This window comes from Lagenorhynchus albirostris, chromosome 9 (genome assembly GCF_949774975.1).
Source record: "Lagenorhynchus albirostris chromosome 9, mLagAlb1.1, whole genome shotgun sequence".
Lineage (NCBI taxonomy): Eukaryota > Metazoa > Chordata > Mammalia > Artiodactyla > Delphinidae > Lagenorhynchus > Lagenorhynchus albirostris.
Genome location: NC_083103.1, coordinates 49,039,728 through 49,056,903, shown reverse-complemented (window position 1 = coordinate 49,056,903; position 17,176 = coordinate 49,039,728). Strand labels below are relative to the sequence as shown.

At 41.4% G+C, this 17,176-nt stretch overlaps 2 protein-coding genes across 2 annotated transcripts; both read left to right on the top strand.

Annotated features, from left to right (window-relative positions):
• The first annotated feature begins 11,430 nt into the window (after positions 1-11,430).
• Positions 11,431-12,366, top strand: LOC132525297 (RNA polymerase II subunit A C-terminal domain phosphatase SSU72 like protein 3-like). The gene has a single exon (XM_060157834.1). The coding sequence runs from the start codon at positions 11,504-11,506 to the stop codon at positions 11,894-11,896; it is 393 nt and encodes a 130-aa protein (XP_060013817.1). The 5' UTR covers positions 11,431-11,503; the 3' UTR covers positions 11,897-12,366.
• A 2,652-nt stretch (positions 12,367-15,018) lies between these two features.
• Positions 15,019-16,183, top strand: LOC132525296 (RNA polymerase II subunit A C-terminal domain phosphatase SSU72 like protein 3-like). The gene is made up of 2 exons (XM_060157833.1): positions 15,019-15,724; positions 15,828-16,183. The coding sequence occupies exon 1, from the start codon at positions 15,110-15,112 to the stop codon at positions 15,692-15,694; it is 585 nt and encodes a 194-aa protein (XP_060013816.1). The 5' UTR covers positions 15,019-15,109; the 3' UTR covers positions 15,695-15,724; positions 15,828-16,183.
• Positions 16,184-17,176: the final 993 nt, after the last annotated feature.

Below are 17,176 nucleotides of genomic sequence, written 5' to 3'. Positions count from 1 at the left end.
GGACTGGGGCACAAACCCGCGTCCCCTGCATCAGCAGGCAGACTCTCAATCACTGCGCCACCAGGGAAGCCCCTCTGCCCATTGTCTGATTGGGTTGTTTTCTTTTCTTGATATTGAGCTGCATAAGCTGTTTGTATATTTTGGAGATTAATCCCTTGTGGGGCGCATCGTTTGCAAATATATTCTCCCATTCTGTGGGTTGTCTTTTCGTTTTGTTTATGGTTTCCTTTGCTGTGCAGAAGCTTTTAAGCTTAATTGGGTCCCAATTGTTTATTTTTGTTTTCATTTTCATTATTCTAGGAGGTGGATCCAAAAACATATTGCTGCGATTCATGTCAAAGAGTGTTCTGCTTATGTTTTTCCCTGGGATAAATCCCACTTGATCATGGTATATAATCATTTTAATATATTGTTGGATTTGATTTACTAGTATTTTGTTGAGGATTTTTGCATCTATGTTCATCAGTGATATTGGCCTGTAATTTTCTTTTTTTTTTTTGCGGTATCTTTGTCTGGTTTTGGTATCAGGGTGATGGTGGACTCATAGAATGAGTTTGGAAGTGTTCCTTCCTCTGAAATTTTTTGGAATAGTTTCAGAAGGACAGGTGTTAACTCTTCTTTAAGTGTTTGATAGAATTTGCCTGTGAAGCCATCTGGTCCTTGACTTTTGTTTGTTGGGAGTTTTTAAACTGCAGACTCAAATTCAGTACTTGTAATTGGTCTGTTCATATTTTCTGTTTCTTCCTGGTTCAGTCTTGGGAGATTGTACCTTGCTAAGAATTTGTCCATTTCTTCTAGGTTGTCCATTTTGTTGGCGTATAGTTGCTTATAGTACTCTCTTAGGCTTCTTTGTATTTCTGTGGTGTCGGTTGTAACTTCTCCTTTTTCGTTTCTAATTTTATTGATTTGGGCCCTCTCCCTTTTTCTCTTGATGGGTCTGGCTAAAGGCTTCTCAGTTTTGTTTATCTTCTCAAAGAACCAGCTTTTAGTTTCATCGATCTTTTCTATTGTTTATTTTTAATCTCTTTCATTTATTTCTTCTCCTGAACTTTATGATTTCTTTCCTTCTAATAACTTTGGGTTTTGTTTGTTCTTCTTTCTCTAGTTGCTTTAGGTGTATTGTTAGGTTGTTTGTTTGAGTTCTTTCCAAAGCCATTTTTAATAGAAATAGAAAAAAATAATCCTAAAGTTCATATGAAACCTGAAAAGACCCTGAATAGCCAAAGCAATTTTGAATGAAAAGAACACAGTTGGAGACATAGCACTTCCTGATTTCAAAATATATTACAAAGCTACAGTATGGAAATGGCAGGTACTGTCAACTCATCTTTAACAAGTGTGCCAAGAACACACAATGGGGAAAGGATAGTCTCTCTTCAATAAATAGTTTTGGAAAAACTGGATATCAACATCCAAAAAAATAAAATTGGACCCTTATCTTGAGTTGACTATTGATTTTAAAAAGTCAGACAATTGCACTGCAAAGCTTTCTGTAAGAAACTCAAAGAATTCACATGAACAAATGTAGCTTTAAAAAGTTTCAGTTCACTGATGTCCTAAAGTACATGAAACATAAATTGTTGCCTGGGTTCTTGAAGTAATTTGGAAATAAACAAACTGTGTTCAGCCACAGAAATACAACTGAGTGTCCACTGATTTCACATAAAAATGTGTCTGGAGAATATGGACTTTCTTGTAGAGGTAATTACAAAAAGACATAAGAACTTTGAGGGCAAGGTATTTTTTTCCAGAATAGACTTTAAAAAATTGGAAATAAAGTAGTAATAATAAAAAAGACATTTAAAACATTCAAAAAATACTGACTATAGGAAAAACCATCTTTTAAAAAATTGAAGTATGGTTGATTTACAATATTGTGTTAGTTTTTAGGTGTACAGCAAAGTGATGCAATTATATATATATCTATATGTATATATATATATTATATATTTCCAGATTATTTTCCATTATGGGTTATTATAAGATATTGAATATAGTTCCCTGTGTTATACCATAAATCCTTGTTGCTTATCTATTTTATGTACAGTAGTTGTATCTGTTAATCTCATACTCCTAATTTATCCCCCCTCCCTTTCTCCTTTGGGGAATGTAGCTTCAGGCAGAGGAAACCCAAGCCTCCTCATGCCCAAGGATGTTATTTTCTCAGTTAGGTGGTCACTTATCATTCAGGTCTGAGGGACCATGAACAGTAACATACAGTGGCTACTGTTCCTCATTCTTCTACTCCAATACTGTCTTCCAGCCAGGTCTGGACTTATTTCTGAGGTTGAAATATGAACCATGGACTAGAACGCACTTGAGCGTCTCATGGACCTTCCCAGGGATAAGAGCAGCTGGAGCTCAGGAAGCTGGGGAGGAAGCAGAGAGAAAAAAATAATTCTGAATAGTCACTGTAAATTTAGATTTATTCTTTGTACAAAATGACAGTACTTAATATAGAAGACAAAACTGTAAATTTAATTTAGAAAAAAATTAATATATAGGTATGCTGGTGCATCCATTGGTACATCCATAGCTTGTTTCACAAATTTTTCATTTTGGGCCTCAAACAAGTAGGGAAATATTTTTATTGCATAAAAGCATTGATTTTCTTGTACTTATACTCACTGCAGTATTCCAACTATATACTGGGTGACATCTTAACACGAGAGCTTCTCCTTCAACTCTCTGGCTGTCCTTCAACTTAGGCGGTTGAACAAGAAATTATTGTTGAGCTTGAAAACTTGGATGGTGCCTTTCAAGCAGATTTTTCAGACCTCCAAAGGAAGAGATATATTATCTATTCCTGTATATTCTCTCAAGGAGTAAAAATTGGCTGCAAAACAACCTGACATTGAAGTGGATGAAACGACAGCAATTTTCATAGTCACCATCTTTCTGAAACACATTTGTATTTATATCCAAGAAATGAGAGAAAACAGATACATCTAGTCCATACATCTGAAAGTCAACTTTATCAAATAGGATTTTCTGTACTTAGATTCCCTTAGTAGCCGGATAACACAGGTACACAAATATTAGGTCTCTGGTCACCTAAGCTGAGTAAATTGGAGAGAGAATGCACAAAGGAGGTGATTGTGATCTGAGCAGTGGCTGTGTGTTCCTGCTGTAAACAAGCAGGACACTATGGGCCTTCTGGGGACTGACTCACCCTCCCCCCACCTGTCCTTTGCCTATCTCTTGTTTGTAGAAAAACTTTATCTTCCTAGGCCTTCTCTGAATTCCAAAGAATAAATTTAATCAGAGAAGTGAGAAAATTCAGAAACAAAAGCAAACAGTTAATAAGAAAAAATAATAGTTTTGTCATTAAACAAAGTCAAGGACCTTAAGTTCCTTCTCAAGGGCTGTAAGATGATATGCTGAGCCATATCCTTTGAGTGATTTTGCAGATGCTACAACCCCCACCAGGTGGAAGAAGTTAACTGCATGCTAATCACAGGCATGTAGACCCCAGACCAGTTGGAACTAGAAGGTTGATGATGCTGACTCCCCATTACCTCACCACCAACCAATCAGAAGAAAGTCTATGAGGTGATCACTCACTGTGCAACCCTCTACTGCACACTGTCTTTAAAAACCTTTCACTAGAAGCCATGGGGAGTTTGGGTCTTTTGAGCATTTGCCACCTGGACTCCTTGTTTGGCACCTGCAATAAACACTGCCCTTTCCTTTCCCCAAGCCCGGTGTCAGTAGATTGGCTTTACTGAGCTTGGGCAAGCAGACCAAAGTTTGGTTTGGTAAGACTACCCTCTCCTTCATCTGCTGTTTGAGGCACATCTTGTTGTCTTTTGTCAATCGCAAAGCTCTCAGGCCTTAGTCCTTGTCTTTGAAATATTTATAGAAGTAGTTCTCCCTGCCCTCCTTAGAGAAGCCCAAGATTTCTAGACAGTGGGAATTCTTCCAAAGGCCAAAGCTTTGTCAGGTCATTGAGTCAAATGGTGATGTGATGGGAGGTTTTGGGAAGTAGAGTGCTCTGCAGTAAACTGCTCAGCAGGTGAGGTATTATTCGCTGCTCCACTCAGTCTTAATGGATCATATGTGTGCTCCTCACAGGGTTATCTCAGTTCCTTGAACTAATCCAGGAAGAACAGGAGTCTCTCAGGCTGGGCCAGGATCTCTGAATAGGGTCACAGAAGTCTGTTTAATACAGGCATCACATCTGAGATACAGATGAGTCCTCATAGCTCACATTTATAGTTCAGTTCATAACATTAATTAAGGTTGGACCAACACTCAGTAGAAATTTTCCTTGCGTCTTCTTGCTGAGCCTGTGATGGCAATAGGCAACTACTTATGGTCCTGGAGATCCTGGATGGGGACTTCTCTTTTGGTGATGATTTAACTTTGAAGACACAATAGATATTTTCTAAAATGATCCAGATAAACATTTTATTAAAAAATATCTGTCTGATAATTCCAATATTTAATTCATTTGTAGTTCTGTGCCTGTTACATTTTCCTCAATGATTTTTGTTATTTTTTTTTAATGTGTTAATCATTTCCTTGCTTTTCTTTATTGTTTTTTTTTTTAACATCTTTATTGGAGTATAATTGCTTTACAATGGTATGTTAGCTTCAGCTTCACAACAAAATGAATCAGTTATATACATACATATATTCCCATATCTCTTCCCTCTTGCGTCTCCCTCCCTCCCACCCTCCCTATCCCACCCCTCCAGGCGGTCACAAAGCACCGAGCTGATCTCCCTGTGCTATGCGGCTGCTTCCCACTAGCTATTTACCTTACGTTTGGTAGTGTATATATGTCCATGCCTCTTTATCGCTTTGTCACCGTTTACCCTTCCCCCTCCCCATAACCTCAAGTCCATTCTCTAGTAAGTCTGTGTCTTTATTCCTGTTTCACCCCTAGGTTTTTCATGACATTTTTTTTTAAATTCCATATATATGTGTTAGCATACGGTATTTGTCTCTCGCTTTCTGACTTACTTCACTCTGTATGACAGACTCTAGGTCTATCGACCTCATTACAAATAGCTCAATTTCGTCTCTTTTTATGGCTGAGTAATATTCCATTGTATATATGTGCCACATCTTCTTTATCCATTCATCCGAAGATGGACACTTAGGTTGTTTCCATCTCCGGGCTATTGTAAATAGAGCTGCAATGAACATTTTGGTACATGACTCTTTTTGAATTATGGTTTTCTCAGGGTATATGCCCAGTAGTGGGATTGCTGGGTCATATGGTAGTTCTATTTGTAGCTTTTTAAGGAACCTCCATACTGTTCTCCACAGTGGCTGTATCAATTTACATTCCCACCAACAGTGCAAGAGGGTTCCCTTTTCTCCACACCCTCTCCAGCATTTATTGTTTCTAGATTTTTTGATGATGGCCATTCTGACTGGTGTGAGATGATATCTCATTGTAGTTTTGATTTGCATTTCTCTCATGATTAGTGATGTTGAGCATTCTTTCATGTGTTTGTTGGCACTCTGTATATCTTCTTTGGAGAAATGTCTATTTAGGTCTTCTGCCCATTTTTGGATTGGGTTGTTTGTTTTTTTGTTATTAAGCTGCATGAGCTGCTTATAAATTTTGGAGATCAATCTTTTGTCAGTTGCTTCATTTGCAAATATTTTCTCCCATTCTGAGGGTTGTCTATTGGTCTTCTTTATGGTTTCCTTTGCTGCGCAAAAGCTTTTAAGTTTCATTAGGTCCCATTTGTTTACTCTTGTTTTTATTTCCATTTCTCTAGGAGGTGGGTCAAAAAGGACCTTGCTGTGATTTATGTCATAGAGTGTTCTGCCTATGTTTTCCTCTAAGAGTTTGATAGTTTCTGGCCTTACATTTAGGTCTTTAATCCATTTTGAGCTTATTTTTGTGTATGGTGTTAGGGAGTGATCTAATTTCATACCTTTACATGTAGCTGTCCAGTTTTCCCAGCACCACTTATTGAATAGGCTGTCCTTTCTCCACTGTACATTTCTGCCTCCTTTGTCAAAGATAAGGTGACCATATATGCGTGGGTTTATCTCTGGGCTTTCTATCCTGTTCCATTGATCTATCTTTCTGTTTTTGTGCCAGTACCATACCGTCTTGATAACTGTAGCTTTGTAGTATAGTCTGAGGTCTGGGAGCCTGATTCCTCCAGTTCCTTCTTTCATTCTCAAAATTGCTTTGGCTATTCGGGGTCTTTTGTGTTTCCATACAAATTGCAAAATTTTTTGTTCTAGTTCTGTGAAAAATGCCAGTGGTAGTTTGATAGGGATTGCATTGAATCTATAGATTGCTTTCGGTAGTAGAGTCATTTTCACAATGTTGATTCTTCCAATCCAAGAACATGGTATATCTCTCCATCTATTTGTATCGTCTTTAATTTCTTTCATCAGTGTCTTATAATTTTCTGCATACAGATCTTTTGTCTCCTTAGGTAGGTTTATTCCTAGATATTTTATTCTTTTTGTTGCAATGGTAAATGGGAGTGTTTTCTTGATTTCACGTTCAGATTTTTCATCATTAGTATATAGGAATGCCAGAGATTTCTGTGCATTAATTTTGTATCCTGCCACTTTACCAAATTCATTGATTAGCTCTAGTAGTTTTCTGGTAGCATCTTTAGGGTTCTCTATGTATAGGATCATGTCATCTGCAAACAGTGACAGCTTTACTTCTTCTTTTCCGATTTGGATTCCTTTTATTTCCTTTTCTTCTCTGATTGCTGTGGCTAAAACTTCCAAAACTATGTTGAATAAGAGTGGTGAGAGTGGGCAACCTTGTCTTGTTCCTGATCTTAGTGGAAATGCTTTCAGTTTTTCACCATTGAGGATGATGTTTGCTGTGGGCTTGTCATATATGGCCTTTATTATGTTGAGGAAAGTTCCCTCTATGCCTACTTTCTGGAGGGTTTTTATCATAAATGGGTGTTGAATTTTGTCAAAAGCTTTCTCTGCATCTATTGAGATGATCATATGGTTTTTCTCCTTCAGTTTGTTAATATGGTTTATCACATTGATAGATTTGCGTATATTGAAGAATCCTTGCATTCCTGGAATAAACCCCACTTGATCATGGTGTATGATCCTTTTAATGTGCTGTTGGATTCTGTTTGCTAGTATTTTGTTGAGGATTTTTGCATCTATGTTCATCAGTGATATTGGCCTGTAGTTTTCTTTCTTTGTGACATCCTTGTCTGGTTTTGGTATCAAGGTGATGGTGGCCTCGTAGAAGGAGTTTGGGAGTGTTCCTCCCTCTGCTATATTTTGGAAGAGTTTGAGAAGGATAGGTGTTAGCTCTTCTCTAAACGTTTGATAGAATTCGCCTGTGAAGCCATCTGGTCCTGGGCTTTTCTTTGTTGGAAGATTTTTAATCACAGTTTCAATTTCAGTGCTTGTGATTGGTCTGTTCATATTTTCTATTTCTTCCTGATTCAGTCTTGGCAGGTTGTGCATTTCCAAGAATTTGTCCATTTCTTCCAGATTGTCCATTTTATTGGCATAGAGTTGCTTGTAGTAATCTCTCATGATCTCTTTTATTTCTGCAGTGTCAGTTGTTACCTCTCCTTTTTCATTTCTAATTCTATTGATTTGAGTCTTCTCCCTTTTTTTCTTGATGAGTCTGGCTAGTGGTTTATCTATTTTGTTTATCTTCTCAAAGAACCAGCTTTTAGTTTTATTGATCTTTGCTATTGTTTCCTTCATTTCTTTTTCATTTATTTCTGATCTGATTTTTATGATTTCTTTCCTTCTGCTAGCTTTGGGGTTTTTTTGTTCTTCTTTCTCTAATTGCTTGAGGTGCAAGGTTAGGTTGTTTATTCGAGATGTTTCCTGCTTCTTAAGGTGGGCTTGTATTGCTATAAACTTCCCCCTTAGAACTGCTTTTGCTGCATCCCACAGGTTTTGGGTCGTTGTGTCTCCATTGTCGTTTGTTTCTAGGTATTTTTTGATTTCCTCTTTGATTTCTTCAGTGATCACTTCATTATTAAGTAGTGTATTGTTTAGCCTCCATGTGTTTGTATTTTTTACAGATCTTTTCCTGTAATTGATATCTAGTCTCATGGCGTTGTGGTCAGAAAAGATACTTGATACAATTTCAATTTTCTTAAATTTACCAAGGCTTGATTTGTGACCCAAGATATGATCTATCCTGGAGAATGTTCCATGAGCACTTGAGAAAAATGTGTATTCTGTTGTTTTTGGATGGAATGTCCTATAAATATCAATTAACTCCATCTCGTTTAATGTATCATTTAAAGCTTGTGTTTCCTTATTTATTTTCATTTTGGATGATCTGTCCATTGGTGAAAGTGGGGTGTTAAAGTCCCCTACTATGAATGTGTTACTGTCGATTTCCCCTTTTATGGTTGTCAGTATTTGCCTTATGTATTGAGGTGCACCTAAGTTGGGTGCATAAATATTTACAATTGTTATATCTTCCTCTTGGATCGATCCCTTGATCATTATGTAGTGTCCTTCTTTGTCTCTTCTAATAGTCTTTGTTTTAAAGTCTATTTTGTCTGATATGAGAATTGCTACTCCAGCTTTCTTTTGGTTTCCATTTGCATGAAATACCTTTTTCCATCCCCTTACTTTCAGTCTGTATGTGTCTCTAGGTCTGAAGTGGGTCTCTTGTAGACAGCAAATATATGCGTCTTGTTTTTGTATCCATTCAGCCAATCTGTGTCTTTTGGTGGGAGCATTTAGTCCATTTACATTTAAGGTAATTATCGATATGTGTGTTCCTATTCCCATTTTCTTAATTGTTTTGGGTTCATTATTGTAGGTCCTTTCCTTCTTTTGTGTTTCTTGCCTAGAGAAGTTCCTTTAGCAGTTGTTGTAGAGCTGGTTTGGTGGTGCTGAACTCTCTCAGCTTTTGCTTGTCTGTAAAGGTTTTAATTTCTCCATCAAATCTGAATGAGATCCTTGCTGGGTAAAGTAATCTTGGTTGCAGGTTTTTCTCCTTCAACACTTTCAATATGTCCTGCCACTCCCTTCTGGCTTGCAGAGTTTCTGCTGAAAGATCAGCTGTTAACCTTATGGGGATTCCCTTGTGTGTTATTTGTTGTTTTTCAATTGCTGCTTTTAATATGTTTTCTTTGTATTTAATTTTTGACAGTTTGATTAATATGTGTCTTGGCGTATTTCTCCTTGGATTTATCCTGTATGGGACTCTCTGTGCTTCCTGGACTTGATTAACTATTTCTTTTCCCATATTAGGGAAGTTTTCAACTATAATCTCTTCAAATATTTTCTCAGTCCCTTTCTTTTTCTCTTCTTCTCTGGAACCCCTATAATTCGAATGTTGGTGCGTTTAATGTTGTCCCAGAGGTCTCTGAGACTGTCCTCAGTTCTTTTCATTCTTTTTTCTTTTTTCTGCTCTGCAGTAGTTATTTCCACTATTTTATCTTCCACGTCACTTATCCGTTCTTCTGCCTCAGTTATTCTGCTATTGATCCCATCTAGAGTACTTTTAATTTCATTTATTGTGTTGTTCATCGTTGCTTGTTTCATCTTTAGTTCTTCTAGGTCCTTGTTAACTGATTCTTGCAATTTGTCCATTCTATTGTCCATTCTATCTCCAAGATTTTGGATCAACCTTACTATCATTATTCTGAATTCTTTTTCAGGTAGACTGCCTATTTCCTCTTCATTTGTTAGGTCTGGTGGGTTTTTATCTTGCTCCTTCATCTGCTGTGTGTTTTTCTGTCTTTTCATTTTGCTTATCTTACTGTGTTTGGGGTCTCCTTTTTTGCAGGCTGAAGGTTCGTAGTTCCTGTTGTTTTTTGTGTCTGTCCCCAGTGGCTAAGGTTGGTTCAGTGGGTTGTGTAGGCTTCCTGGTGGAGGGGACTAGTGCCTGTGTTCTGCTGGATGAGGCTGGATCTTGTCTTTCTGGTGGGCAGGTCCACGTCTGGTGGTGTGTTTTGGGGTGTCTGTAGACTTACTATGATTTTGGGCAGCCTCTCTGCTAATGGGTGGGGTTGTGTTCCTGTCTTGCTAGTTGTTTGGCATAGGATGTCCAGCACTGTAGCTTGCTGGTCGTTGAGTGAAGCTGGGTGCTGGCGTTGAGATGGAGATCTCTCGGAGATTTTTGCTGTTTGATATTATGTGCAGCTGGGAGGCCTCTTGTGGACCAGTGTCCTGAATTTGGCTCTCCCACCTCAGAGGCACAGCACTGACTCCTGGCTGCAGCACCAAGAGCCTTTCATCCACAGGGCTCCTTAATTTGGGATGATTCGTTGTCTATTCAGGTATTCCACAGATGCAGGGTATATCAAGTTGATTGTGGAGCTTTAATCCGCTGCTTCTGAGGCTGCTGGGAGAGATTTCCCTTTCTCTTCTTTGTTCTGACAATTCCCAGGGGCTCAGCTTTGGATTTGGCCCCGCCTGTGCGTGTAGGTCGCCGGAGGGCGTCTGTTCTTTGCTCAGACAGGACGGGGTTAAAGGAGCCGCTGATTCGGAGGCTCTGGCTCACCCAGGCCGGGGGGTAGGGAGGGTCACGGAGTGTGGGGCGGGCCTGCAGCGGCAGAGGCCGGCGTGAGGCTGCAGCCTGAGGGCGCCGTGCGCTCTCCCGGGGGAGCCGTCCCTGGATCCCGGGACCCTGGCAGTGGCGGGCTGCACAGGCTCCCCGGAAGGGCGTGTGGCTAGTGACCTGTGCTCGCACACAGGCCTCCTGGCGGCAGCAGCAGCGGCCTCAGCGTCCCATGTCCGTCTCTGGGCTCCGCAATCTTAGCCGCGGCTCGCGCCCGTCCCTGGAGCCCTCTCAAGCAGCGCTCTTAATCCCCTCTCCTCGTGCACCAGGAAACAAAGAGGGACGTAAAAGTCTCTTGCCTCTTCGGCAGGTCCAGACCCCTCCCCGGACTCTCTCCCGGCCAGCCGCGGCGCACCAACGCCCTGCAGGCTGTGTTCACGCCGCCAACCTCAGTCCTCTCCCGGCGCTCCGACAAAAGCCGGAGCCTCAGCTCCCAGTCCCGCCCGCCCCGGCGGGCGAGCAGACAAGCCTCTCGGCTGGTGAGTGCCGGTCGGCCCGATCCTCTGCGCTGGAATCTGTCCGCTTTGCCCTCCGCACCCCTGTTGCTGTGTTCTCCTCCGCGGCTCCCAAGCTCCCCCACTCCGCCTCCCGAAGTCTCCACCCGCGAAGGGGCTTCCTAGTGTGTGGACACTTTTCCTCCTTCACAGCTCTCTCCCGCTGGTGCAGGACCCGTCCCTATCCTTTTGTCTCTGTTTAGTTTTTTCTTTTGCCCTAACCAGGTACGTGGGGGGTTCCTTGCCTTTTGGGAGGTCTGAGGTCTTCTGCCAGCGTTCAGTAGGTGCTCCGTAGGAGTTGTTCCACGTGTAGATGTACTTCTGGTGTATCTGTCGATTTTTGTTATTGATGATATTTCTTGAAATGCTTGGTAATATTTGATTGGGTGTGATTGCATAATAGACATTGTATGTGAAAAACTGCAGAGGTTATAGCTACTGTTCTTTCTCCAAAAATGCAGATCTTGCAGTGATTTACCATTTCTCAAAGATATATAAGCAGATGTACACAACCTTAACAAGAAAGGTAAAGAATGCTAGAGCAGGAATGGAACCTTACACACCTTGGGAAGAAATAAGAGAATCAAACCCCACTCAGAAGATTCAAGACTGCAAGTATCCCTTTGATGTCAATTCCACCTGTGAGGAGAGCATCTTCAACAGAATTGTGGAAGATCTGTGTGCCAGAGAGCAGGAGACCTGTCAGACTGTGCACTTGATCAATGTGGACACGGATGACACCCTGGAGGACACCACCCTTGGAGCTTTGATCATCTGTGAGCTCTGCCAACGCCTCCAGCATGCTGATGACCTAGAAGACCATCTGGCCCAGCTGCTCCTGGCAGTGGAGGGGAAAACTGGAAGGAGCTTTCTTCACATGGTCTGCTTCTACTGAAGATCTTGGGCTTCTTCAGCCATCAGAACTTGTGCCTGGAACTTTGAACTAGTCCGTATTTTCTGTGAGAGGTGTCTTTAATGCTCTTTCCATTAAAATATCTTTGTACGATTTTTTTCAGGTACACCTACCCAGGGAAGAAAATGGATGGGAAAAGCGTTTTATGGAAATTGGAACATGGACTACCAGTAGTCATAAAATCCTTTCCTATGTGGGAGACGATGCTCAAGGTACTTACCTTGGAAGAGACAATTCAGGGATCACATCACTCTGCAATGAAGTTACCATCCAGGAACTCCATTTTCCAGATGAGCAAATTATGGCTGATCCTCCCAGTCTCCTCCCTTCACCTCTGTCCAACTTATACAACACTATTTTGTGAACTGGCCTTCAAGGATTGGCTTAGCATAGTGCTTCTCAATGCCTTTGAAACGTGATCCTCCCCTTGGGTCATGATTATAATTTGGGCTCTGAGACCTTAATTCTCTCCTTTAAATATTTTATTTTATCTTTTTACACTATTCTTTACTGTTTAATTGAAGTATAGTTGATATACAATATTACATTAGTAATATTGTATATCAATATACAAAAGGGGTACAGCAAGGTAATTCAAAATTTTATAGATTATACTCCATTTAAAGTTATTACAAGATAATGGCTGTATTTCCCTGTGCTGTACAATATATCCTTGTTGCTTATCTATTTTATACCTAGTAGTTTGTGCCTCTTTATATATATATATATATTTATATTAATATATATATATTTAATTGAAGTATAGTTGATTTACAATGTTGTGTTAGTTTCAGTTGTAGAGCACAGTGATTCAGGTGTATATATGTGTATATATATGTACACATACATATATATACACACATATATATACATATATATATTCTTCCTCACATTCTTTTCCCTTATAGGTTATTATAAAATTATGAGAATAGTTCCCTGTGCTATACAGTAGGTCTCTTTTTTTTTTTTTTTTTTTTGCGGTAAGCGGGCCTCTCACTGCTGTGGTCTCTCCCGTTGCGGAGCACAGGCTCCGGATGCGCAGGCTCAGCGGCCATGGCTCACGGGCCCAGCCGCTCCGCGGCATGTGGGATCCTCCCAGACTGGGGCACGAACCCATGTCCCCTGCATTGGCAGGCGGACTCTCAACCACTGCACCACCAGGGAAGCCCTCTCTTCTATTCTTGAAACAGTGCTTTTTACAACTTCCCAGGGACTTCCAAGGTCCAGTCAAGTTGCAGAAACCTCTGCCTCGAGGCAGGTGCTCTTAAGCCTTGGTGTAATACACAATCATATGAGTGTTTCTAAAAAAGACAGATCTATGGGCTCCACTCCCAGAGATACTGATTGGGTGATCTGGGGTCAAAATTTGCATTAACACATTCCCAATTGATGTTGATGCTTCTGGTTTGGGGATTCCACTACGAGACTGAGTGTAAAAGACATCAGAAACCTGGTGGAGGCCACTGGAGTCTTTCGAGAATTATCATGAATTTAAGAAAATCAAAAGGAGGATGTGTGGTGTTCTTGTAACTCCTGAAACACTATCAGCAGGGATGTTTTCCAGAAGTCACTTTTTACACTGGTGAATCATTTTATGATTTTATGGACAAAACTGTATGTGCCTTCCTCTGATTTAACACAGTTACATTTGTAGAGTATCAATTGTATGAAAGAAATACACAAAACACTTTTAATTTTACATATAACTGAATTAAGTGTAAGCATGGAAATTTCAAACACATTTTCCACATGTGTGTTCACAGGTCACTGGAGTGGTCGGTGACAAGCTTGGGAATAGTCTAGGTATTTTGTCTAATATCAATAGTAGTCCCATACACAGGTGAACAAACAGGGCTAACTAGAGATTTCAAAACGCTCCCAGTGGGTAACCATACCCTTGCAAAGAATTAGATTTTCAGTTCATATAATCACCCGATTGTTCTGATGACTGGATTGAGTTCTCTGGTCAGAGCCCACTATCCAAACCCAGCCAATCAAGAGTTAACCCAATCAATCAATCAATCAATCAAGAGTTCTCCAGGCACCAAGGGTGGGTGGTGACTTCATATAAGCCTGGTCTCTGTTCTTTGACAGTACACTAGTTGGAAGAGCTGGATGGAGGCAGTCTTCTCCCTGGCTTCAGAGTCCCCTCAATCTCCAGCCGTCTGGCTGGAGTCCCAAGTGGCGACCACCATGCCCTCCTTCTCGCTCTGGGTGGCTATGGTCTGTATGAGTAACATGAACAGGAGCGTGGAAGCCCACAGCATCCTCATGAAGAAAGGGTTCAGTGTCAAATCTTTTGGAGCCGGATCACGTGTGAGGCTCCCAGGACCCACAGGCAACCTCTATGTCCTTTGCTCAGTCAACTGTGCAAACTAACAAAAGGAATGGAACTATAAATGACTATTTCAGTATAGAATGGTCCGACAGAGCCATACTTGAAGACATGGGAGAGCTGGTGGAGGCCACTTCAGTCCCTGGAGAATCATCATGAATTCAAGAAAATCAATAGGAGGATGTGTAGTGTTCTTGTAACTCCTGAAACACTGTCAGCAGGGATGTTTTCCAGGAGTCGCTTTTTACACTGGTGAATCATTTTATTACTTTATAGGCAAAACTATAGGAATCCTCCTGAGATTTGACACAATTACACTTTTAGAATATCAGCTGATGAAAGGAATATGAAACAACCCTTGTAATTTTATGTAAAATTGACTTAAGTGTGAGCTTGGAAGTTTCAAACACGTTTTTCACAGGCATGTTCTCAAGTCACTGGAGGGGCTGGTGACAAGTTTTGGAGGAGTCTAGGTAATTTGCCTAATATCAATCGTAGGCCCATCCACAGGTGCACCAACAGGCCTAAGTGGAGATTTCAAGACACACCCACGGGGTAAGCATACCCTTGTGGAGATTTAGACATTCAGGTGATTTAACGACCGGATGGTTCTGATGACTGGATTGGGTTCTCTGGTCAGAGCCCACTATCCAAACCCAATCACTCAAGAGCTAAGCCAATCATCAATCAAGAATTCTCCTCCCACTGTGGGGAGGTGACTCCATATAAACCCGGTTTCCGTTGTTTGACACTAACACAGGTTGGGAGAGCTGGACCCAGCCGGTCATCCTTCTGGCTTCAGAGTTCCCTCAGCCCCTGAAGTCCACTCGTCTGGCTGGGAGTCCCAAGGAGCTTCCATCATGCCCTCCTCTCCACTCAGGGTGGCTGTGGTCTGTATGAGTAACATGAACAGGAGCATGGAAGCCCACAGCGTCCTCATGAAGAAAGGGTTCAATGTCAAGTCTTTTGGAGTCGGATCCTGTGTGAGGCTCCCAGGACGTGCAGGTAACCTCCCCGTGGTTTATGATTTTTCCACCACGTATGAGCAAATGAGCAAGGACCTTCTCCGCAAAGATGGAGAACGCTATAGAAGCAATGGTGTCTTACACGTCTTGGGAAGAAATGAGAGAATCAAGCCTCACCCGGAAAGATTTCAAGAGTGCAGGGATCCCTTTGATGTCATCTTCACATGTCAGGAGAGCGTCTATGACAGGGTGGTGGCAGATCTGTGCACCCGAGAGCAGGAGACCTGTCAACCTGTTCACGTGATCAACGTGGACATAGACGACACCCTGGAGGACGCCACTCTTGGATCTCTGATCATCTGTGAGCTCTGCCAAGGTCTCCAGCAGGCAGATGACATGGAAAGCAGTCTGGCTGAGCTTCTCCTGGCAGCAGAGGGGAAAACAGGAAGGAGCTTTCTGCACACGGTCTGCTTCTACTGAAGATCTTGGCTGGTTTGAACTCCTTCCTCGGTAAGAACTTGTGCCTGGACTTTTGGGCTAGTTGGTATTTTCTGTGAGAAGTGTATTCAAAACTCTTTTTGCTAAAGGACATGTGTATGATTTTTTTTTTCAGAGACACCCCAGCCAGGGAAGGAAGTGGGGAAAAGCATTTTATGGGAAATGGAACACGGACTACCACTGGGCATAAAACCCTTCCAACACTGGGGACAGCATTCGAGGTACTTTCCTTGGAAGAGACAATTCAGTGCTCACATAGTTCCGTGAGGAAGTGAACATCCAGGAACTCCACTTCCAGATGAGCAAACCATGGCCGATCCCCCGAGTCTCCCCCCTTCACCTTCTTCACATTATGTGGCACCAGTTAGTGTACTAGTCTTCAAGGGTTGGCTTAAAGAAGTATTTCTCAATTCTTCTGAAACATGGTCCTCCCCTCTGGTCTTGATTATAGTTTGAGCCCAAGATCTTGCTCTTCGCTGTGTGTTAGAATGTTTCAGGTCTGGGTCACTGACGCTAATAAAAAAAATTTCATGCTATATGTAAGTTCTGAGTACATTTTCATTTATGCCTGGTTTTTCCTACCATGACTTTTCTCTTACAAACATCCTGCTTCCCTTGTGCTCTTGAAGCCCTGCTTGGAATGAATTCCCAGGGACTTCTAAGGTCCAGCCAAGGCTCAGGACCCTCTGCTTTGAGACAGCTGCTCTCATGCTTTGGTGCACATCACAATCATCTGAAGGGCTTCGTACATCCCAGATCTCCAGGCTCGACTCCCAGAGTTTCTGATTTGGTGGTCTGGGGTCCAAATTTGCCTTTGTCTCATATTCCAGGTTGATGTTAAGGCCCTGGGTCTTGGATTCACGCTTTGAGAAGACCGAGTGCGTTTACCGAGGTAGGACTCTTTTCAATGTGACAATCACTATAATTGACAGAGGCACAGGGACATAAAATCTGTGGCTTTCTAAATGGATGTTCATTCTGTACCATTTTGAAGTGACAGGACTGTCTCTCCTTCCTGTTTGGTGTCCCGTTCATGAGTTTTACCTCTATGACCTTTGCTCAGTCAACTGTGCAAACTAACAAAAGGAGTGGAACTATAAATGACTATTTCAGTATAGAATGGTCCGACAGAGCCATACTTGAAGACATGGGAGAGCCGGTGGAGGCCGCTCCAGTCCCTGGAGAATCATCATGAATTCAAGAAAATCAATAGGAGGATGTGTAGTGTTCTTAACTCCTGAAACACTGTCAGCAGGGATGTTTTCCAGGAGTCGCTTTTTACACTGGTGAACCATTTTATTACTTTATAGGCAAAACTATAGGAATCCTCCTGAGATTTGACACAATTACACTTCTAGAGTATCAGCTGATGAAAGGAATATGAAACAACTCTTGTAATTTTATGTAAAATTGACTTAAGTGTGAGCTTGGAAGTTTCAAACACGTTTTTCACAGGCATGTTCT

Excerpts from the sequence above, each read along its gene's own strand:
- LOC132525297 (XM_060157834.1), top strand. The coding sequence starts at position 11,504 with ATGTACACAACCTTAACAAGAAAGGTAAAGAATGCTAGAGCAGGAATG.
- LOC132525296 (XM_060157833.1), top strand. The coding sequence starts at position 15,110 with ATGCCCTCCTCTCCACTCAGGGTGGCTGTGGTCTGTATGAGTAACATG.